Source organism: Perognathus longimembris, chromosome 6 (genome assembly GCF_023159225.1).
Source record: "Perognathus longimembris pacificus isolate PPM17 chromosome 6, ASM2315922v1, whole genome shotgun sequence".
Taxonomy (NCBI): domain Eukaryota; kingdom Metazoa; phylum Chordata; class Mammalia; order Rodentia; family Heteromyidae; genus Perognathus; species Perognathus longimembris.
In genome coordinates this window covers 18,402,079-18,426,265 of record NC_063166.1, presented here as the reverse complement: position 1 = coordinate 18,426,265, position 24,187 = coordinate 18,402,079, and the positions used below count along the sequence as shown (strand labels likewise).

Below are 24,187 nucleotides of genomic sequence, written 5' to 3'. Positions count from 1 at the left end.
TAAATAAAATGCAAAATAAAAGTTGTGTTTTAAATACTACAAAGTGGGTAAGTATCTTTGTATGTTGCCTTTTTCCTCAAGAGGTTGTAGACTATAAAATATGCCTGTAACACAATTTGCTTGTATCATGAATATGACTTAAAATACTGTCTTTATCTACCATGATGTAAGGTATTCTCTAAGAATAGTTATGTTAGGGGCTGGGGATATGGCCTAGTGGCAAGAGAGCTTGCCTCGTATACATGAGGCCCTGGGTTCGATTCCCCAGCACCACATATACAGAAAACGGCCAGAAGTGGCGCTGTGGCTCAAGTGGCAGAGTGCTAGCCTTGAGCAAAAAAGGAAGCCAGGGACAGTGCTTAGGCCCTGAGTCCAAGGCCCAGGACTGGCCAAAAAAAAAAAAAAAAGAATAGTTATGTTAATCGTTTTTGTTCTTTCTTTTATCATTTTTACTTACATCGAATTATTTGAATTCATTTGTGAGTTAGAACACATGTAGAGATTTGTGTAACCACCACCACAAATAGGACAATTCATCCTCCTCATACTTTCTGTGTTTGTAGTTGAAACTTCCCCAGGGCCTTAAGCTTTGGCAATCACTGGTATGTCATTTGTTTCTGTAGCTTGGCTTTTTCTAAAGTGTCAGATAAACAGAACCATTTTGAAGTTGACTTTTACTCATTCAACCATGCCATTTTCATCATGGAGCAGCAATTGTCTCCTACTGTTAAGTAACCATCTGATAGGCTATAGTTTATCCATTTTCTGATTAAAGGCCATTTGGGTTGAGTTGGTGATTATGAATAAGGCTGCTACTAATAGTTTCATATAGATTTGTGTTTGTTTTAATTCCTTAAACTCTGAGGAAGAGTTGAGTCATAAATTGTCCAGTCCCATGGTAAAATTAACTTTAAAGAAGTTGGTGAACTATTTTCCAGGGTGGCTGTACCATTTTGAGTTATGAATGATAAAAGATGAGTTTCAGGTGCTCCACGACCTCATTATAACTTAGTAGGGCAATTTTTCAGAACACTATTAATTTGAATAGTTATGTTATTATGGCATTAATTTAAATTTCCCTAACGGTTAGTGCTATTGAGCCTCTTTTTGTATTTTATTAACCCTCTCTCTTCTTTGATAAATTGTCTGTTGAAATCCTTTGTCCCTTTAAAAAATTTTCTTACTCTTGATTTTTTTGTATCATTATTTTGAATTGTGTTCTTACTATTGAGTTTTGATTGTTCATAATACATTATGAAAACTAGCTCTATGTCAGACATGTCTTGGGAATATATTTTCCAAGTCTGTGGTTAATCTTTGATTCTCTTAAGTGTGCTTTATATAGCAAATTTAAATTTTTTGATAAGGTATAATTTAACAATATTTTAATTTTGGATCATGCTACACACCCTGTACATGTTTTGTCAGATTTATAACTATTTACATGTTTGAAGCTTTTCAAAATGATTCTAAGATATTCTTGGTGTTTCTATGATCACTGTTTTAAATATTTAAAATCTGATAAATCTATTATTTGATTGATTATATGTTACTGTTGGACTTTCTTTGTTGATTTTTTAAAGGATTTTTCTTCTATTTGATGTTGACCTACAGTTTTCTCATAAGATCTTTGTCTACTTTTTGGCATGAGGATAATACTGGACTCAAAAAAACACACTACTGTTATTAACTAATATTAATAGTATTTTTCTTTTGTTATTTTCCAAAAAAAACTTTAGTCTGACATCAGTACAGGGTGATCTGCTTTTTCCTGGGTTAGATTTGGAATCTTTGGCTTTTAATTATCATTCATACCTACTCCTCATTATTTCTTTAATCTTTGCTGTGAGTTTATTTTTCCCTGGTTTTATTTATTTATTTATTTTTAGTGCCGAGTCTCACTTTATTGGGAGGAGGGCGCCGCTCTTAAATGGGTCAGAGAGCGGTGGAAGGGGAGGGGTACGTGCACCTACGTAGGGGCTGTGAAGGGACGCCTGAGCTGTCCGTCAAAGGTGGAGGGCCGAGGGACCAATCCTAAGAGGCCGCCTAATTCTACGTCACAGCCCACAGGACCACCTCCGGGTTCATCACGAGGCGCCATCTTGGCCACACGTGCCCTCAGGGCCTGGTTTTATTTTTTATTTTTTTATTTTTGGCCAGTCCTGGGCCTTGGACTCAGGGCCTGAGCACTGTCCCTGGCTTCTTCCCGTTCAAGGCTAGCCCTCTGCCACTTGAGCCACAGCGCCGCTTCTGGCCGTTTTCTGTATATGTGGTGCTGGGGAATCGAACCTAGGGCCTCGTGTATCCGAGGCAGGCACTCTTGCCACTAGGCTATATCCCTAGCCCCCTGGTTTTATTTTTTAAGTGGAAATTTAGATGGCTGATTTGAGCAATTTTTCTTTTCTTTTTGAAGGTGGAGGGGAGTTCTGGAGATTGAAATCACAGCCTTGTACATATCATCTTCTTTCTAATGTGAGTATTCAACATTAGTTACCCTCTCTTTATTTTCATTATGATTAGAAAACATATACTTCATGAAATTTCTAATTCAGCTTAGTTAAGGTTTGTTATATGCCAAGCTTGAAAATCTGTGTGCATGAAGTCTCCTTAAATTTCAATCAGTACTGCATGGTTCCAACTACAACTGTGAGTTTCTATCTCTCCATTAAATTATATTATTTATTGTTTTAAATGTTTGACATTCTGATATTAGGCATGGATCTATCCAGGACTGCTGGGTCTCCTTAGCAAACTGACCCTTGGTAAATTGTTTCTTTATCCATGGCACTTTTCTTTGCTCTGAAGCTTACACTGTTTGATCTGAGCCCCTTCAACTTTCTTTGGATTGGTAGGCCCTGCCCACACCTGAATCTTCACACTTCGGGCTTTTATATCTGTGAGAAAAAATAAACCTCTGTTGTTCTAATTTACCTCATTTTTAATACATCTTTTAACAGCCATAAAAATTTACACAATACATGTATCTCTAAGCCAAGGTCAGCTTTTCCTTTTATGAGTTCAAATTAAACTACTCCGTATGTGTTGTGAGAAAGAGTAAGGCACACTGCCAGATTTGCCTTTGATTCCTGAATATCTGACAAGCACTTCTTTTGTTTCAACAAAAGCTTGTGTTGGACCTTTTAAAATCTGAAAATGACTAATTTTAAAAGGAGGAAGTAGCCAGGTAAGGTGGCTCACACCTATAATCCTAACTACTCAGGAAGTAGAGATTGGGAGGATCAAGGTTTAAGGTCGGGTTGGGCAAAAAGTAAATGAAAGTCCCACATCTCAACAAATGAACTGAACATGATGTTCAATCCTATAACCTAGCTAAGCAGGACACACAAGTAGAAGGATCATGGTCTATACTGGCCTGGCAAAAAGCAAGTCTCTGGGCTGGGAATATGGCCTAGTGGCAAGAGTGCTTGCCTTGTATACATGAAGCCCTTGGTTCAATTCCCCAGCACCACATATATAGAAAATAGCCAGAAGTGGTGCTGTGGCTCAAGTGGCAGAGTGCTAGCCTTGAGCAAAAAGAAGCCATGGACAGTGCTCAGGCCCTGAGTCCAAGCCCAGGACTGGAACAAAAAAAAGCAAGACCCTACCTAAAAAAATAACCTAGAGAAAAAAGGCCTGGAGACACAACAACAACAAAATTTAAAAATACATAGTTTGAAATACTGGGAATTTTGGACTGGAGGCACTACTGAAATGCAGGGTGTCAGTCATGAAGCCCTGAACTACATAAAACCCCAGTGATGAGAGAGAGAGAGAGAAGAAACATGTAAGATTTTAAGGTGTTTATGCCTCTGGATTGTCTATAGGTCTTTTTTCTTGGGGGGGGGGGTGGCAATCCTGGGCCCTGAACTTAGGGCCCAGGCACTGTGCCTGAACTTCTTTTGCTCAAGGCTAGCACTCTACCACTTGAGCCACAGCACCACTTCTGGCCTTTTCTGTTTATGTGGTACTGAGGAATAGAACCCAATCCCTCAGCCTCTTAAGTTTCAAATTTTCCTTCTGCAGCAGACATAAGCTACCTTCTTCCTTGTTGGTAGAGGATTCATTCAGATGACTCAATAAAAAGGTCCCTAGAATACTTCCTGAATCATACCTAATAAGTGTCACTTAATTTCCTCTTTTACTGTGCAAGTCTGCCTGAATTATCTTTGGGCTTTTACTTGGCCTGTCTGTTGCCAGTAACTGGTCATAAAGTTTAAGACTTTTACCTTCATTTTATTTCTTACTTCACATTGAATCACAGCCAAATTGTTCATTCTCCCACACATTAACTTATGTGTAAAAAATATGTGTATAAAAATATCTAGACATACTTGTCTGATGGGTGGGACTCCACAAAATAACCAGCAAAAGGACAATAAATTCGGGGGTGCAGGTCCTTCACCAGTTGAGCCTTGTAGTGCAATAGCTTCTTCCTTTCTGTCTTAATGAACTGGGCTTTCCATTCCTCTGAAATGACAGGATTTGGGTCCAAGTCTTTTCTTTTCAGAAATCACTGAAAAACCAATGCTCTAGTAGTCCAGAACTTGCTCAGGAAAGAAAATTAATAGATAACAAATGGGTGGGAAGAAATTCTCTAAGTTTGGGACATCTCCCTCTTTATTTTGCAAATTTTATTCATATTTAATTATTAGAAAAATGTTACCAGATCAGCCAAGGGTGCTGACTTGTCTCTTTGTGATCTGTGGTTTGAGTTCTAGCTGAATACACAGGTCAGAACATTTATTAATACCTTCTTCCAAGTATATATAACATATATATAACATATAACATAAATATAACATATAAATATATATTTGGGGGGGACAGTCATGGGGCTTGAATTCAGGGCCTGGGCACCGTCCCTGAGCTCTTTTGCCCAAGATTAGTGCTCACTTTGAGCTACAGCTCCTCTTCTGGTTTGTGCGTGGTTAATTGGAGAAAAGAGTCACCATGGACTTTCCTGCATGGGCTGGCTTTGAACTGTGATCCTCAGATCACAGCCTCTTGAGTACTAGGATTACAGGTGTGAGCCACCAGCACCTGGCTGCAAGTATATTTTAAGGATGTTGTAATCGTTAACGTTTAACTAACAAATAACTGACTAACATCTTAGTGCATGATAAAAGTTAAACATATTTGTCATAACCTGTTAATGCACAATGACTAAGAGCCCAGGGATAGGGTCACATTTGACATCAAAGTTCTCCACCCACAACAGTACAAGAAATATATCCAATGCCTAATGTATGAAACTGTAACCTCTCTGTACATCACTTTGACAATAAATAAGGAAAAAAAGAAGCAAATAAAAAATTTTAATTAAAAAAAAGTTCTCCAACCACTTACTAGTTGTACAGCAATGAGCAAACAACCAACTTTTTCTACATCTGTTTCCTCCTTTGGAAATAGAGGAATAGTACCTGACAAGATCATTCATTTTTTCATTTCTTTCAACCAAGACTTATTGTGTACCTACTATATGTCAAATGCAGTTCTGTGCACTAGGAATATGATAGTGAACAAGACAAAGCAGATCCTTCCTGATTTTGTGGATCATTTGCTTCTTTGAGATAAGTATATCAATACAGTCCTTGCAAAGAGTCCTATGCTACAAATAGAGTAAAGCAGAATAGAGTGTCCGTGGCAAGAGGGGAGAAACTGAGGGCCATCATTAGACAGGATAGTCAGAGGCACATGGCAATTGAGTTGAAGATATGGGCAACAAGTTGCTGGCCACGTGGAATTTAAGGGAAAGAAGACTTCAGAGAGTAGACAGAGCAAATGCAAAGGCAGGAGACAAGAATGCATCTAGAAGGTGAATCTGAGGAATAAAAGGCAGGCTGGTGTGGGCTAACTGACAGCATATAGGAAACAGGAAGGAAAGCAAGGTGTGGAATTCAGAAGAAAAGATTTAAAGTTACAGGCCCCAGGATCAGGGAATTGTTACTACTGCTATGAAAATTTAACAAACCAAGGTAAGGCCATTGGGAAGAAAAATCAAAGTTACTCATAACCCAGGCACAACTAATATTTATCATTTTAGATGCGTATTTATGTACTTGTGGGATTGTGATAATTAATATTATCACAATAATATTGTGATAATTAATATTAATATTCAACAAGTATATTTTTACATCCCCAAATCACATTGTGACCTCCTGAAAGACAAAGTCTCCTCTCTATTTCTCATGTAGTTACACACTCTGGAAAGCTATGAGGATTGGTCTGCAGAAGAAAATATGGAAGATAGAGGCAACCTCCATTCCACAAGTTAGGGTATTTTCCATTTTAGATAAAGATCACTTAACCAAACATCAAAATTCATTAACTGGAAATACTGAGTACTTACAATGCTAGTGCTGAGATACCAAAATCTCCACAACTTACAAATCTGGTTTCCTCATAAGAGTCTCAGCTTCTTGTGTGGAAGAATCATATATCAATTATCTTTGCATTCATTCTCAGAGCATTGAGCAAAGTGCCATTACTGATACTTGGAAACACTTTGATGTACAAGATTACCAGTAAATTTTCCACCACTGAAAGTCATTGGGAAGCCTGATGCTCCTCCAGCGAAGTCACTCATCATGAGAGCAACTTTCTCAGGCAGCCTTCCCCCATTGGGTCTTGTGCAGTCCACTGTATTGAGTATTTTATGACCTGTGAAGAGATAAAATGGGATGGGTATTCAAAGAAAAATCCTGAATATCGACTTCAATTGCCAAACCAACAAAGTCTATATAGTCTGACTCATTTGGTTATAACATCATTGATTTCAAAATCTAAAGTCTTCCATAGTTTATTCTAACTTTTCAAATGAATACATTCATCCCACTTGAGTTGGTAAATTCTGAGTATCTTGTGAAGATACTAAGCCTGTTTCTAATCTAGATCATAGATAGATTGGTTTCCTCAGCTGTCTATAGATTTGAGCTCAAAGAATGCAGAAGAAAGGTTAGAACAACACCAGCCTTTTGCAATGTCCATATTTCAAATGATTATTGGGACAGTAAAACCATGTTCTCATATGAAAAGCAAAGTATATGTTTGCTTACCAGAAGATAAAGGCAACTAAAGAGATTTATTCAATAGAAATAGCTTCAAAGGTCATTATAGATATTGTAGTTATTATATGATTATTGTAGTTATTATAAGGATATTATAATACCCTTATACTAAAGGCTTTGCACCTTTGATATGTTCAATACATTAGAAATTTGTTGACTGAAAAGAGTATCTGAAGATTGGTCATATTTCTAAGTACAAAATATACTATATTCCCTAAAAATTAGGTATAACAAGGTGAGTATAGGGTGATAATTTTAGATTTTTATTACAATCTTCCCTATCCACAGCATTTTCCATTTATTATTGATGAATATAAGAAAATACCTTTGTACTCCACAATAATGCAAGTATCCATCTCAGGATGAACACCATCCATCAATATCATAAATCGAAGATTTTTGTCTATCTGTAATTTAACAATAGAAACAACTGAGTTTGGCCTTTACTTCAATATTTTTGTCAAATTATTATTAGACTACATTTGTTATATAAGGGGGATTTCATTGTTACATCTCACAAATTTAAACTGCATTTCAATGCATCTCACCCCCCTCTATCACTTTCTCTGCCTTGCCTAATTCAATATTTGAGAAATTTGTCACTTCTGGAAACACTGGTACATCAGAACTTAAACTTGAGAAAATTCCTCTTACTTGGAAAAATAGGATTCCTTGTTTTATACAGTTATATTATTGGTCAGTGGAAAGAAACCTATCTTTTACTAAAGATAGCTAGCTATGCCTAACATTGGAACCTTAAATAAAGGTAGTATTTATCAAGTCCCATGTAGAGACAACATGGGCCATTTTCTTACTTAATCTCAAGGTGATCTAATTTATCTAAAATTCACCTCAGAAAGTATCACTAGAAGTGTGAAAAGACAACAGTTCTCTTACCTGCTTCCATATTCCAAATGGTACAACATTGATATTTGTTAACTGGACACCACTCTGATCTAGATTCCAAAATACAGGTCTTTCTGTGTCACCAACATAAATGGGGATATCTGGTCTTCTCACAGAAAGATGCTTCAGGGTAGGATAACTATGATCACACCGATGGAAACATTGAAAAATGAAAGGAGGTTATCTATTATAAGGGACAGCTTTTTCAGTAAACCAACACACCAACCGTAAAACCAGAATATAAAAACCAGACTTTATTAATAGACTCAAGAGAAAAGTTTTTGCTCCAGAGTGACTGAGAGGTAAATGGTGATTTCTAGAAGGTTCCTCTTTACTATTAGACCATACCTTTGCTGGGAATATGGCCTAGTGGTAGAGTGCTTGCTTCCTAGACTATACCATTTACCACCCACTGTACACCAGCTAGGTGTGCAAGTTTTTGGATTCTACTACAATGCTGCTTTCAGTAGTGGAAGTTCTAGTAGGAATCACAGAGCAGAAAAAGGCCTGCTGCAGAGAATGCATTCAGATAAAGACCTTTGTGGTCTTCATATCTGCTCCTCCCAATAGTATTCCCCAAAAAAGAGAGATTGTCACACTATAGGACAAGAGGGAAAAACGTGTTTTTTTAACCTTTCAAGTTTAGTAGACACATTTTAATGTTCAGAATGCATTAATTATTTTTAAGAAGGATTCGAGTTACACTTGAGAAAGGCAAGAAAATTAAATGTGTAGTCATCTTAACTCCATACATAATCATACAAGTATTTTTATATATCTACCTACATGAAGTTGATTAGGGCATGATATGTAAGGATTACTACATACCACTGTGGGTTAAGGTAGAGAATAATAATTAATAAATGGCTCATTGGATATTATATTTCAAACATGTCCATATCCACCGCCAGGCATTTTCACATTTTCTTTCCCTCCTTCCCGCTCTCCCTCCCTCTCTCCCTCCCTCCCTTCTTTTTTTTGTGCCAGTACTAAGGTTTGAACTCAGGGCCTGGGCACTCTCCCTTAACTTTTTCACTCAAGGCTGGTGCTCAGCCTCCTAAGATATGAGTGGCATAAGCCACTGACACCTGGCTTTTTTCATTCTTATTTTAAGAAAAACCTCAGAGGTTTTGCTTATTTGTTTGCTTAGATGAGGAAACATTCAGAAATATGCAACAAACAAAACACTGGTACTCAACACTAGGTTGTTTCTATCCGAAGACAGTGTCTAACTATAATCACTCTGCTGTCTACATTAAGAATCAGGCTAGCAGGTAGAGAATAATGTCAAGCAAAATGAAATGTATAGTCATAAGAGATGTATGAACAAATTCAACATATCAGAACTTATCAACTGTATTAATAGCCTATGTTAACATTGTTATCTGGTATGGGAGGAGATAAGTTTTCTCTCCTGAACTTACCTTAACTCTCTGGACTTAAGTCTTGAGACTTAGGATGAATTACTCAAAAATAGATATTTATTGTGGGTTTTCTAATCGCTGATAATTCTTATTCAAATCTACCAACATCTCCTATTATGAAATATTTACCTAATAAAATCACATTTCTTTGAATAAAGTTTATTCACTGAAGTCCCTTGGCTTTTCTTTTGTTACTGTGATTTGAGGATAAGTAGAATTAGAGATAAATGTCCACAGGTTTTATTAACTCAATAGGAAAGAGTCTAAAATGAAGGACCTGACAAGGAAATAGATACAAAGGAATAAAAATTCCAAGCTTTGGCGGCACTTCTGAGATAAACTCCTGGCATCAACACATTACACAAACTGTTATGGCACTGTTGTTGAATATAGGTGTTCTAGTACTGACAGCTTTGTCTATACAAAGCCCTGAAAACCTAACCTGGCTTTCAGGCCAATGGTTAAAACTTTACTAACTACATAACATTTTCTTACCCCTCCCCTCACAAAAATAGTTCAGTCTTCCTATAGAAAGTAACTCATTAAGACTTTGGGCAATTACATTTTATAACAGACAGTATGAGTCATTCTCTGCAAGTATGCACTATTGTTATATTTCCACTATAACAAGCTATACAAAAAAGTACCATCATACATTATAGCTGTTTTACATTGTAAGAACCCAGGACTCAGACTAAAATTATGCAAGTTCAGCTCCAGGAACTTGTGTGGGACAAAGGTTTCATGTAATCAACAAGTCAAATTTTCATTGCAATACCACAACACCTTGGTGTATTGTGATGAATTAAGAAGTATCTTGGGGGTTGGGGATTTAGCTCAGTGGAAGAGCACTTGCCTGGCAAGTGTAAGGCTTTGAGTTCCATCCTCAGTTGGGGGGTGGGGAATTTAAAAAGAAGTATTTTGTAGGTAATTTGTAAAGGGGGTTTTAAATGCCCCCCCCCCATTTTTAAGCCCTCGGTGAAGGGGGCTTAAACTCAGGGCCTTATATTCTTGCTTAACTTTTTGGTTCAAGACTGGCTCTCTACCACTTGGGACACAGCTTGAATTCTTGCTCCATTTGCTGGTTAATTGGAGATGAGTCTTTGGGATTTATCTGCTTTGGCTGGCTTTGAACCTTGACCCTCAGATCTCAGCCTCCTGAGTAGCTAAGATTATAGGAATGAGCCATCAGCTGCTATATCACTTAGTTAAAATCTTAAACTGCTTCCTCTGAAAACATTTCAGAGCACATTTATAACTTACAGTTCTCATATGCTTGGGAATAGCAAATCAAAGGGCCAGTCAACCAACCACCCTTTTTGCCAGTCCTGGGGCTTGAACTCAGGGCCTGAGCACTGCCCCTGGCTTATTTTTGTTCAAGGCTAGCACTCTATCACTTGAGCCATAGTGCCACTTCCAGAATTTTCCTGCATATGGTGCTGAATAATCAAACCCAGGGCTTCATGTATGCTAGCCAAGCACTCTACCACTAGGCCACATTCCCAGCCCTAACTACAGATATGTCTAACACAATATGTTCTATATGCAAACTTTATCATGTAGGACCATGGGATAAGTGAAATTGTATTAGTACATTGTAAGGATTGCTATGTATTTATATTGGTGATCCAGAAAAGTACTTAAAACCTTCCAAACCAGGATGAAGAAAAATCACTCTGTAATTAAGCAAAGAATTTAGAAATGTGATCCTCCCTCTTCTAATAAATATGGTTCATTAAAAAATGTGTGTTTTCTTAAGTGAAAAGTTCTCTTTTCTACCCCTTTCCATTGCTTGGGTGAAAGAAGTTTCTGCTTGATCATCAATCTCACATTATTATGTTTTCACTCAAGAGTTTGATTTGATTAATCAAATCTAGGGGCACAATGTCTGGGTGTCGTAAAAGTAGGCTTGGCAAACTATAGTGGGTGAGCCAAATTGAGGATGATTTTTACTTTTCTAAATGGTTGTAAGGCAAACCAAAGAGACAATAATTTTAATGGTACAGGAAAATATGATATTTGAATGTCATTTTCTATAAATAAAGTCTTATTGAAATAATAAGTCTCATGTTCATTTTAAAACTATCTGTGACTGCTTTTGGGCTGTAATGGTAAAGTCCAGTGAGCTACAACACTGATGGCATGGCTTACAAAACCCCAAATATTTCTGCTGGTCCATTAGAACTTTCCTTTGGTTTTTGTTGTTGTTTCATTTTTCCTGCTTGTTTTTCTTTGAGATGGGGGTCTCACAGTATAGCCCAGGCTGACCTTAAACTCATGATCCTCCTGCCTCAGCCTTCTGAGTGTTGGGATTAGGAGCATGCATCATCATGCCTGGGGACGTTGGCTTAAAAAAAAAATGTGTCAATTTCGATGACCCTTAAGCCTGGGTTTGTGCCAAGTGACCTGAGGATGCAAAGTGAGAAGATTTTTAACTCTATCCTTCTCACAATAGCATCTTTCTCACTCCCAATGGTGAAAAGTGTAGAAACACTTTTAAAATCCAAATTGCTATGTAAATGTAGCTATTTATCTTTGACTAGGCCCCTTTTCATCATCTCAAACCAACCGACTTCCAAAGAGGGTGCCTTTGTTAACGGTATGTTAGGAGATGGGTGCTCAGGGTTCATTACCTCAGGTGATCTGAGTGCATATGGCTGATGTAAATTAGGTCTGCTTTGCACAGCCTCTCCAGCCAATCAGATGGAGGTTCATGGAGTAACCACCATCCTCTGGCAAAAGCAGGACCAATTAGCCAAGGGTCAAAGATCATTCTCTTGTCTCCCAACTTGAGGTCCATGCAGGCATGAGTGAGATATGTTATCTGTTAGAAGAAAGTAAGATTCCTATAAGTAAATTATTAGTAGTCATTAATGCTAAGTGTAAGGTTTAGTTACTTCAGTATAAGACAAGTGGAAAACTTTGTTGTGAAGCAATTTAATCTTGGACTTGGACTCTACTACAATTTAACAGGAGCCTTAAACAGACTACAGTTCTCAGCATAGGTCATGATCTTATTAAAATAAAAATTTTCATGACTGGTTTTCAGTGTCAAACCAATTGCTTTATCTAGTTTTAACCTATTTAAATTAGTTCCTAAACACTTACTTATATTAGGGAACATTTTTGTGACCAATTCTTCGAAGCATAATCACAAGAAGGATCAGAAATGAATGATTTCCAGTGAGTATGGTGGGTTGATATAGACCAATGGGACTGTTAGACCTGTATGCAGTTCTCTTCTAAGTGACCTGTTAACTCATGACCCGCTCATTTTCTGAGACTGGCTACCATGACTTACAGACAGACACAGAAGGGAGAATTCCAAATCCATCCCTCATTCCTTTGCCTCCCTCAGCCCAGTGTATTCTGTAGGAAAGGAATGCCTGGGGCAGCAGCTGGGTAACAGGAATTCTGGGGTGCAAAGTCAACAAAGTAGGTAAGGGAAGGTCAAAGCATCAAATTAATTTTCTATATGTCAGTGTTGGATGGGTTCTCCTTTGTTTCTTTTCAAAAGCAATGATTCAAATATACATGTTTCCAAACAGGTAGAAAGATAAATGCTTGCTTGTTTGACTCTTCCAAACTACTAAAGTATTTCTTCTAGAAGAAACTCTCTTGTAGTTCTAGAAAAAAACAAGGCATAGAAGATGGGATGGCAAGATGCAAAGAAAGATACACAGGTATTGTTTGTTGTGGTTTGAGTGTGGGTTGCTTCCTAAACATTCTTGTGACGGAAGCTTAGTGTCTAATATAGACTGCTCAGAGGTGATGGGACCTTTAAGAGACAGAGCCTACTGGGAGACAAGTATGTTACTTGAGACATCCTCCTCTCAAAAGTGATGACTGTAGTTCTTGTTGGATGAGAATGGGCTATTATTAAGGAGGCTGGCCTCTTGATTCTGTCTTCTTCATGTGGTAGATGAGACCCACACCCATTCCAGCCATTGTGATTCTTTCTATTATGAAACTGTGACCAAGGCCAAGCAGATGCCAGTGCCATACTGTCAAAGCTCCAGGAATGTGATCTAGATCAACCTTTATTTCCTCTACAAAGTGCCTAACCTTGGGTGTTTTGTTATAAGCAAACAAAAACTAAATACACTATTCTGTTTGACAGTGATATGGCCTGAAGGATAATTTCTAAACATCCTCCAGTAGTTGTACATGACTGTCTCTTGAGTCCTGCTCTAAAGCTTGACACTATTTTTAATTGATTTTATAATTTTGTTTTTAGGAATATTACCATTTTTATGTTCTTTACCTGTACTTCCCCAAATGCCAAATCTTCAGGAGACCTAGGATCTGAATCCCACGGATTAGGAGGGTTCAGTTCTAGAAGTAAAAGACCATTGTTTTCATCCATTTCAACAACTGGAACCAAAGAGAAATAAATCAAGAGTTGTAACAAAAGTGATCTTTAATTTAAAAAAAAAGCATCACAAATAGCCATTTATGGTCTGAGTACACAGTATCAGAAATCAAAGGACACATTCACTTGAATCAAACAGTATATCCTGAGAGAATAGATTTAGTCAAATGCCAATCACTTCCCTTGTTCACATTACACTTAAACAATCCGACATCTCAGTCATGTAAGGGAAACACACAAGCATGTGCAAACACACCAACTTTATTATAATAAAATAAATGATAGAGATGAGTGCACCACGCTCTGAGAGAGCAGAAAAGAATACCTGATTCATTTACAAACACCATTGGATTTTAAATCAAAACAGTCCTGCAATTAGACATGAAAGATGAGTTGTTTGGGTAAAACAAACACATATGATGACGGACCAAAATGGGATGAGAGACCACATGCTCAAAGGCATAAAGGCAGGGATGAGTTGAGTGTCTACAAAATATCTAGTCATTTATAACCTAGGAAACCTGTGTTCAATCAGGCAGGATATACAGATTCATCTGAGTTGGTCATGAAGAACCCTAGTTACTATGCAAAGTGGTCGGGACTTTTATAGCAATGAAGGATTACAGAGAATCTTAGAGAAAAATGAAAAACACTGTAAGGTACCTGCACAATATCCAGTCTTTTCTTTACTATTCTAATCTTATTAAGGGTGGTGATATGCCCATCTATGGTATGATTATTATGATCTTCTAGGCTCCTCGGTGTGTGTGTATGTTTGTGTGTATATGTGTGTTGGTTCTGGGACTTGAACACAGGTCCTGGGAATTGTCCCTTAACTTTTTTGCTTATGCCTAGCACTCTACCATTTGAACCACAGTTCCACTTCTGGCCTTTTAGTGGTTAACTGGAATAAAAGTATCATGGATTTTCTTGCCCTGGCTAGCTTAGAACCAGATCTCAGCCTCAAGAACAGCTAGGATTACAGGCTTAAGCCACCAGCATCTGACAAACTGGAACAAAACAAAAGGTGTTTGTGCCATTTGCCTTTCAACCTTTCCCTTTCTTATTTGAAGTTGGCTGCTGTGTCTGTAGGTGCAGAAGCCACCTTGAAATCCTGAAAAAAAAAAACAAAACTCCATACTAAAGATGAGCTAGCTGAAAGATGAAAGGATACTGAATCTTTGATAAACTATAAAGCATTCTATTTCCCACAACCTGCTTTCCACCTGCATGTGATACAAGACAAAAAGGAAAACAGAAAAAAAAAAAAAACCCTGTGTAGGATTAGGCCCCTGCTATTTGAGTTTTTGGTTACTGCCACAAAGCAATCCCTACTTATTACAGCAAGAAAGCAATGAAGTCAGAAGTTACTTTTAAAAAGATCAATGTGTGTGCAATAGGGAGGATAGAGAGAGGCCAGAAGGCAATTTGGAGCTCTCTCTGCATTGCTGAGTGGTCTTTGGCACTAATAGACATAGACTTGTGAGACATGTGGCTTCATTTGGGGCCCACACTTTTGCACTCAACAGCTGCATGACTGTGGGCAAGTTACTTATTTTCCATTCTTCGGTGTTGTTATATTTAGCCACTTCCAAAGAGAGCTTATCATGAACAGGGCTATTAAATATTTGTTCAATTCATTGATTATTTTGTTTTTTGGCCCCCAAGACTCTTAGAGCCACACAACCCCTTCTTTCATAAAATAAGTACTATGTCTACCCAGAACTAGCACCTTAAGTTATCTTTTAACTACAGCATTTTCTCAATATGAGCTAAAACTATTCCATCTTCATTTAAATGAAATACAGTGTTACCTTCCATTGGATTCTGTAGCTCCACATTCCTCTTCATTCTCTCCTGTTGCCCCCCCCTACTCATGCAAACCATGGTGAAGGGCCCCTTACCCACAGTTTTCTGGTAGATTTAGCTCTCAGGAAGCCCAGAATGAGACCCTAGAGACAGTATAATGAGGTCAGGCTGTTTTACTTTGGTCCTTTCCATAGAAGGTTGTGCTCTGGGAACTAGTGGATGAATTGTGATTATATACCTCATATAGTTGTAGATATTAAATGAAAGAATGAATCCTAAAGTGTCTAGCACCTTGCCCAATACAGAGCAGATGTTTAATAAATATAATTAGTATAGCAATTATTTTACATTTAAAAGAATGGAGTTAGGAGTCAGATGCCAGTGGCTCATGCCTGTAATTCTAACTAGTTAGGAGGTTAAGATCTAAGGATCATGGTTCAAACCTGGGCAGGAAAGTCCATGAGACTCTTATATCCAATTACCACCAGAAAACCAGCAGTGGCACTGAGGCTCAAAGTGGCAGAATGCTAGCCTTCAGCAAAAAATCTCAGGGACTGCACCAGGCACTGAGTTCAAGCCCTACAACTGACCAAAAAAATGAACAAAAGAAAAAGAATAGAGTTAGAAAAAAAAAAAAAACACCAGAGAGAGCAAGAGAAGGAGTAATATTGTCCAAAAAGAAGTGTGCCTGACTTTTGTAACTGTAACCTTGGTAATAACAATAAAAGATAAAATAAGAATGGAGTGAGGAATGATGTTCCTAATGGGACAAATCAGTTGAGGTACTAGCAGAGACTAACTGAAAAACAGGGAGATCCTGAAAGATCTATTGTTCTGATACCTACTCATAATGACTTTCCTTTTTCCAAATTTTTTCTCTGAAGAAATGTAAAAGAAAAAGAACTTATAACTCTTCATCATTGTTCTTCAGCAATTACCATAGAGGTCTTCATGATCCTTACACAAAGATAAATTGATGAGTTTATTGAATGAAGAACAATGTGGCATAACACCTGTCAACTCTCTGCCTCTCAAAGAATGGAGTAAGAAAGTGATGTCCATTTGACCTCACATTCAGATAAGGTTTAGATTATTTAGGTTATACTTTAATACCCCGAAGGAACAAATGACATTCTTTACAGTTTTTGTTAAGGAAAAATGCTGAAGGATAATGAAAACAAAAGCCTATCCAAAAATTGCAATAACCAAATCATTGGCTATTGGCAGTAGAACAGTAAAACACTAGATTTTAATGGTACACCCTCCCGATTTGTTATAAAGTAGATATCATATATTGGTGGGCTATTTAACAAGTGGTGCTGTGGTGACTGGCTTGTTAAATTTTGTAGTTAATTAAAGACACAAAGGAAGGCAAGCAAATCATTAAAATGTATGATAAACTACAATATAAAGTCTAAAGGAAATTATTACATTTAACAGTGCTGGAAAAAATTCCCATGGAATATCTAAATAGGTACACATGTAAAATGAAAGAGTTATTAAAGCAAAAAGGAGCTAGTGATATAGAAGTGGTAGATCACCTACCTAGCAAGCATGAAGCCCTGAGTACAAGCCCCAGTGACACCAAAAAAGAATGATACCTGCTACAAAATGAATGATTATTGAAAACATATGAAGTAAAGGAAGTCAGACATAAAACGTCATATATACATTGTTTGATGTCCAATAGATGAAATATCCAAAACAGGAAAATCCATAAATACAGAAGGTAGATCAGTAGTTGCCAGAGGCTGAAGGAAAATGGAGGATGAGGAGTAACTGGTAAAAGTTACAGGAGTTCTTTTTTGGAGTGGCAGCTATGCTTTGGAATTCAATCGTGGTTGTATAACTGTGAATTTAACACAAATCATTAAGTTGTGTACTTACAAAAGGAAGACTTTAATGTTATATCAGTTATTTCTCAAGAAAGAGAAGGAATAGAAGGGCAGAGCAGTAAAGGAAGAGGCAGGGGAAGGAGAAGGAGAGAAGAGAAGGAGTGTGGAGGCAGAAGTGGAGGAGAATTAGAACAGTATGAAAGACTGGAATAATATATATCAAAACTAAGCGATGGGAGAATAGGTGAGATTCTTCCTATGGGCACATAATAATTTGTATAATAACAATACAACTAAATACTACTAGCTGATAACCTACCCCTAGGTGGACCATCCCTTCCTTCCTCCCTTCTTCCCTTCCTCCCCTCCTCCCTTCCTCCCTTCCTCCCTTCCTCACTTCCTCACTTCCTCACTTCCTTCCTTCCTTCCTACCTTTTTTGATCATGGAGCTTGAACTCAGGGCCTGGGCACTGTCTCTGAGCTCTTTTCTCAAGGCTAGTGCTCTAAAATTTTGAACCACAGCTCTACTACTGGTTTTTGAGTGCATAATTGGAGTTGAGTCTTGTGGATACTTTTCTGCTGGGACTGGCTTCGAATCCCAATCCTCAGATCTCAGCCTCCCAAGTAGCTAGGATTACAGGCGTGAGCCACTGGCCCCTAGCTTCTTCTCCTCCTTATTTCATTGCTAGCAACAGTGAACTGAAAGTGAACTCTGTCAACACAATTGCACATTCTTAAGACAGCTCTTCAATTGGGAAGGCTGGAATACAGTGGAATTTTTATTTCTTCCCTCTAAGAAACGTTTCTGTCACCTCTGACCTTTCCCTTTACCTGACACAGTGGTTGATGCCAGCCTTCTGCATCAACTCTTAGCCTTAATCTATTTCCCAGTTGACTCAACACTTTTTCTGGAAAGGAAACCTTCTTTCCTGCTCCTGTAGACCCAATCTCTGCAGATACCATCGACCATTTCAGACAAATATATCCAAATGAATCCTTATGTTTTGTGTATCAGGTACTGAGAATGTACCAAGTATTAATGTAGGCATTCTTAAAGCAACTCAATCAGATGACTCCTGACAATATAATCTCCACTTCACATTTCAGGAAAGTAAAGATTTAGTAGTGCACCAAGCTTCACACATCCAGGACTAGAACCTGAGCTGGAAAGTTCCATCACCCTCACCCTTCATTGTTTTGTTACAGTGTCTTCATATAGGTCTTGTCCAATAGACAATAAGGGTTCTCATAGTCCCTAAGCAGCTGTAGAGTACTGGGTGACATATTCATAAAGTTTATAGTGTCCTTTCATTTACAAAATAGTCACATCAAAACCTATCTTTCTTATCAGTATTATGCCAAATAAAGTTAATAGTATCAATATAGCTTGATAACGAGTTCCCATGAGCAAGACAATCATGTGTGCTTTCTGGGCTAGGTCCACAGACATGGAAGTAGGAGTTACTAGAGAAAATAATTATTGGTCCAGGTGTCCCTTTGAGAAATAGAAAGAAAAAAACCAATCAGTAGTCAAAGCAATCAGTAACTCTACTCCAGGGTAGGACTCTGTTTCCTTGGAGTGAATGGCAAAGGCTACTCTATTCTTAGGAGATCTTGGATCAGGGAAAGGTACCTTTCAAAGTAATTTTGAGCTGCTATAACAGAGACAGGTAGGTGAGGATAGCCCTGATACTACATATCATTTAGTATAGTCACAATAATTTGAGACTTATAAAGGCAGTGTACTCAAAGACAAACATACAGCCAAGAAGTCCTTTGCTCAGCTACCTTCATAGGTGATTCCTGTCAAGGCTGTCCATATGTGATTTATATTTTTTTCATAGATAGATTGTACTATATGTAATATTTATTAATTAATTTTTGGCTTTATATGTCAGAAATGCTCTTTTCATTTCTTTCAGCAGTATCATTCTTAGGATCTAACAGAAATATTTCTAATATTTATTATATATATATATATATATATATATTTGCAAGTAGAATTCTTGCAAATGAGCATTCCTACCACTTGGCCTTTTTTTTTGTTTTTTGCTTGTGGGGCTTGAACTAAGGGACTGGACACTGTCCCTGAGCCTCTCTGTGCTCATCTAGTGCTCTACCACTTGAACCACAGTACCACTTTCAGTTTTTGAGTGGTTGAGTGGAGATAAGAGTTTCACGGTGACTTTTCTGCCTAGGCTGGCTTCGAACCATGATTCTCAGATCTCAGCCTCTTGAGTAGGATTACAGGCGTGAACCACCAGCATCTGACATGACAGCAAGTATTTCCTTGGGATATAGTCTTAGCATGGAATTGCTAAGTCAAACAATACCTATATACCTATATATTCTCTCTCTCTCTCTCTTTCTTTGAGAATTTACAGTTGCCTTTAATGGCCTAATTGTTTTTAAGTTGTCATAATTTCTTTTGTATTTATATTTTATTGTAAAGGTAGTGTACACAGGGGTTAGAGTTATATAAATGAGGTAATGAGGACATTTCTTTTTGAACAGTGTTAACCTCTCCCTCATTTTCTCTCACTTTTTCCCCTACCATACTTATATTCTTAAGTATGATAGGAGGTCACTGGAGGGCGGGTGAATTGAAAAGTGATGTGAATGGTTTGGATCTTTGATGTATTGTGTGAAATAATTTATTTTTTCTTTCGTTTTTCTTGCCTATGGTTTAGCCTCTGTTGTCACTGTATTTGATTTTGTTACCCTGGGTATTGTATATACATTTATCTGAATTAGGGAAGGGGAACATCAAACTAGTGAGACAAAGGATAAAAGGTGAACCAATGCAACAGTGATACTCACAAGATAATATGTTAGAAATTAACTGTACAACTCGGGAGGGGGGACTGGAGAGAGGCAGGGGAAAGAAAAATGAAGAGGTAACAAGTTTGACAAGAAATGTACTCACTACCTATGTATGTAACTGTAACCCCTCTGTACATATTTTTTAATTTAATAAAAGGTTATGCACTGGTGGAGTGGCTCAAGTGGTAGAGCACCTACCTAGCAGGTTCAAATCCCAGTACTACCACACACACACACACACACACACACACAGAGAGAGAGAGAGAGAGAGAGAGAGAGAGAGAGAGAGAGAGAGGCCAGCTTCTCAGGCAAAAGTGGGCAATGACAGGCTTAGGCTTAGATGGAGGCAGTGCAATTGGAGAGAAGTAGACAGTTTCTGAAAGTGTTTCGTATAGAGCAAGTGCTGCTTCTTAATCATTTGAATGTAGAGATTTTAAGGTAAGGGAAAAGACCACTGGAGGACAGCTCCCAGGTTCTTTTCAGTCGAGTAGAGGAGTTAGGTATGCTAGAGGAGGGATGGTTTGGAGGATAATCTGCAATCACACATTAAGTGGTGTATTTTGGGTTATGGTCTTGCAATGTCCTTAACAATCTGTTAAGATTAAGTTTGCAATTGCATATCAGCATATGGAGCTGAGGAATTTGATCCAAGTAGGGGTCAGCTTTGGAGCCATCATCCAAATAGAGTTTGAGTAGAGATGGTGTTTAGAGCATGGAAGTAGATGTGATCACATACAGTGGGGCTAGGGAGACTGCCGAGGGTCATTTGGATATGTATTACATTATTTGCAGGCCACATAAAATGATCAAGATAGGCAGATGTGCGATTGGTATATGAAGAGAGTCAGTGAGGAGCACATGTTATGTACCAAATGATTCCATGGGCCTTTGCCAAGGAACAATGGAGGTATTTTACTATGTCAATGTACATACCCTACTCTCCAGCCAACTAAACTATACCCTATCCACATAGCACACTGCCCAGGCTGTTCTATGCTGAAAGCCTTTTTCTTTCTTCTGTGCTTGAGGAAATTTTAATCATCTTTCAGAACTCAACACACATGCTATTTTTGGCATAAGGATGTTTAAAAAAATGTTCTACTAATAGAACAAAATTTTAATAAGTTACAGTGCTTTAAAACTAAGTGACATGTGACCTAAAATTGTATTTTAGTGATTAAAAAGTTTGGCTCGAATCAACCCAATGCATAGGAATTATACCCTAGGTTGATCTATAAACAAGTTGTAACCTAATACAGTACATACCCTTGGAGCCAAGCAACTGACACTCAGTCCATCAGAACAGGTGAACCCCTACCCTAAGATGATTGTGTAAGGCAAATGCTTACTGCAGGCCATCAAGGATTTTTCTTTACATCACTTTTTATCTCTGGCTATAAATGAAATCTGCACATGTGGTAGGTATATTATCTAGAATAACAATTGAAGGTCATTGATATCTTCAAAATTAGATTGGTTGCAACTTACCTTTTAATGCAATAGAGACAAATTTGTCCATAGGAACTCCAAAGCTGATCCCTTTGTACTCATATTTCTAATCCTCATTGAGTAGGAAGGTATGGAGTAGAAGGGGACCAAACATTCTGAAAATTGTACATCAGCTCTAGATCTTTAACCCTACCAGGAAGTGTTGTCTAATTTCAAGTACCCACTTTCTTATCCAAACTGTGCAGTTTCTTCAAATTGTTAGGATGATTGTGTATGCACATAGTGCTAGCCATTTTGTGAATATTTTCAGATACAGTTACTATCCACAGATAAAACCCACTATTCCCTAGCACACTGGATATCTCTTGAGAATATAATTGGATCACAAGAAGGGTTCCAGTAATAACAGCCGAGTACACTGATCAGTATTGGTGATACTTGCCCAGCTCGTCCTGACAGAAGCTCCCTGGAGGATTGATATATTTCATGGTGCTCACATCTAATTTCCAGTTGTGCTTGGTGCATTTCACAGACCTGGATGGGGGAAAATCATATCTGAGTTCACAAAACAGTGAAAATAAAAAGTAGTCAGGCCCTGGTGGCTCATATCTGTAATCCTAGCTACTCGGGAGGCTAAGATCTGAGGATCGTGGTCTATGAGACTCTTATCTCCAATTAACCACAGAAAAGGCCAACCTAGAATGATGGTTCATTCTCTCTCTCTCTCTCTCTCTCTCTCTCTCTCTCTCTCTCTCTCTCTCTCTCTCTCTTTATCTTGCTCTTTGTTTGCACACTGGGGTTTGAACTTAAGATTTTGTGTTTGCTAGATAAATGCATTTTGTACTTTATTGTTCAAGTAGGGTCTTAATTTTGCTTGGCGCTGGGCTCAGGCCATGATCTTTCTACCTCTGCCTCCCATGTAACTGAGACCACAGGTGTAGCTGGCTATACCCTACCTGTTTTTATTTCAAAATAGCATCTTTAGGGGAAAAAATAGCATCTTGGGTTTTGCCCAAACTGGCCTCAAACTGCCATCTTCCCATCTCCGTCCCCAGAATAGCTGAGATTTCAAGCATGTACCATGCCTAATCCCTGAAACACTGAATTTCTAAAGCTAAAGCTATCTAATTTAGGATATATTAAAATCATGCTTGACATTTCCAACTTGATTATATCCATAAGTTTTTTGGTGGTGGTGGTGGTGGTGGTAGTCTTGAAGCTTGAACTCAGGGCCTGGGTTCTGACCCTGAGCTCTTTTGGCTCAAGGCTAGTGCTCTACTACTTTGAGCTATAGCTCATTTAGAAAGAAGACTAATTAGGTTAATTAGAAAAAAGAATCTTAAGGACGTTCCTGCTCTGGCTGACTTTGAACCACAATCCTCAAGTCTTAGCCTCCTGAGTAGCTAGGATTACTGATGTGAGCCACCAGCGCCTGGCTATATCTAGAAAATTTTACTGTTCTCTTTTAGTTACAATTTATAAAGGACTACTTTCTGCCACATTCCTTCTCATTAATGAGTAGCCAATAGCCTTTCAAAGCTAAGATAGAACATTTCATTCAGCACGCTGGACTTTGGAAGGAAAGACCAGAAGAATACACTGCTCTTTGGTGGCAGATTGACAGGAAGTGACAGAAGCTCTGTAACAGGACAAGGAGGCAAACTTCTTCCACTCCAGCTTTTGTGTGTGTGTGTGTGTGTGTGTGTGTGTGTGTGTGTGTGTGTGTGTGTGTGTGTGTGTTCTGGGGCTTGAACTCAAGTCCTCACACTCTTGCTTGGCTTTTTCACTCAAGACTGGTGCTCTATCATTTGAGTCACACCTCCCCTTCCTGCTTTTTGGTGATTAATAAGAGTCTTACAGATTTTTCTGCCCATGCTGGTTTTGATCCTCAGCATCCTGAATAGCTAGACTACAAGAATATGCCACAGGTTCTCAGCTAGACCTTCAGCTTTTCAGATTTATTTATCTTGGTTCTAGGTCAAAAAGAAAAATGATTGAATGGAAAGTAGGCTTGAATACTATTTCTCTATTCTTGACTGTATCCAGGAAAAGAAAAGTTCTGCAGAATGAATAGCAACACAGAGACATCAAGAGAAGTAAACAAACGTAGAGATGCAAGTGGGAGAGGGTAGTGCAAATTACCATAAGGATGCAGTTTGAACACACATGCTTTGTGCACTGGATATGAAAAAAAAACAAACTGATGGATGAGCTTTACTGCACCCTCCAGTGAAGAAAAACCAATAGCACTACAGAGTAAAACTAAGGTCAGTTGCCTCCAAGACTTGAAGGAGAGAAAGGCAAATCTGGTAAAATAGCAATCATTGTATGTAGATGAGCAAGTTGCATGTAGAAATAACCTGGGACTGGAGATGTAACTCAGTGATAGAGCCCTTGTCTAGCGAACACAAGATCCTGAGTTCAAACCTCAGTGGAGCCTAAAAAAAAATATGAGTCCTTGTAAGTAATCCCTAAACACAAGCAACACAAGAAGCTCTT

General features: G+C 38.1%; 1 protein-coding gene across 4 annotated transcripts in view; it reads right to left on the bottom strand.

Moving 5' to 3' along the window:
- The window catches only part of LOC125352960 (cytidine monophosphate-N-acetylneuraminic acid hydroxylase), a 62,187-nt gene that overhangs the window by 17,726 nt on the left and 20,274 nt on the right, over window positions 1-24,187 (bottom strand). For all 4 annotated transcript variants that reach the window (XM_048348363.1, XM_048348362.1, XM_048348364.1 and 1 more), the window contains 7 exons: window positions 22,131-22,222; window positions 13,665-13,774; window positions 12,034-12,224; window positions 7,968-8,115; window positions 7,396-7,477; window positions 6,526-6,663; window positions 4,332-4,467 (listed from right to left, as the gene is read on the bottom strand). In XM_048348363.1, the coding sequence (XP_048204320.1) occupies window positions 4,332-4,467; window positions 6,526-6,663; window positions 7,396-7,477; window positions 7,968-8,115; window positions 12,034-12,224; window positions 13,665-13,774; window positions 22,131-22,222 (897 nt within the window). The remainder of the gene's footprint in view (window positions 1-4,331; window positions 4,468-6,525; window positions 6,664-7,395; window positions 7,478-7,967; window positions 8,116-12,033; window positions 12,225-13,664; window positions 13,775-22,130; window positions 22,223-24,187) is intronic.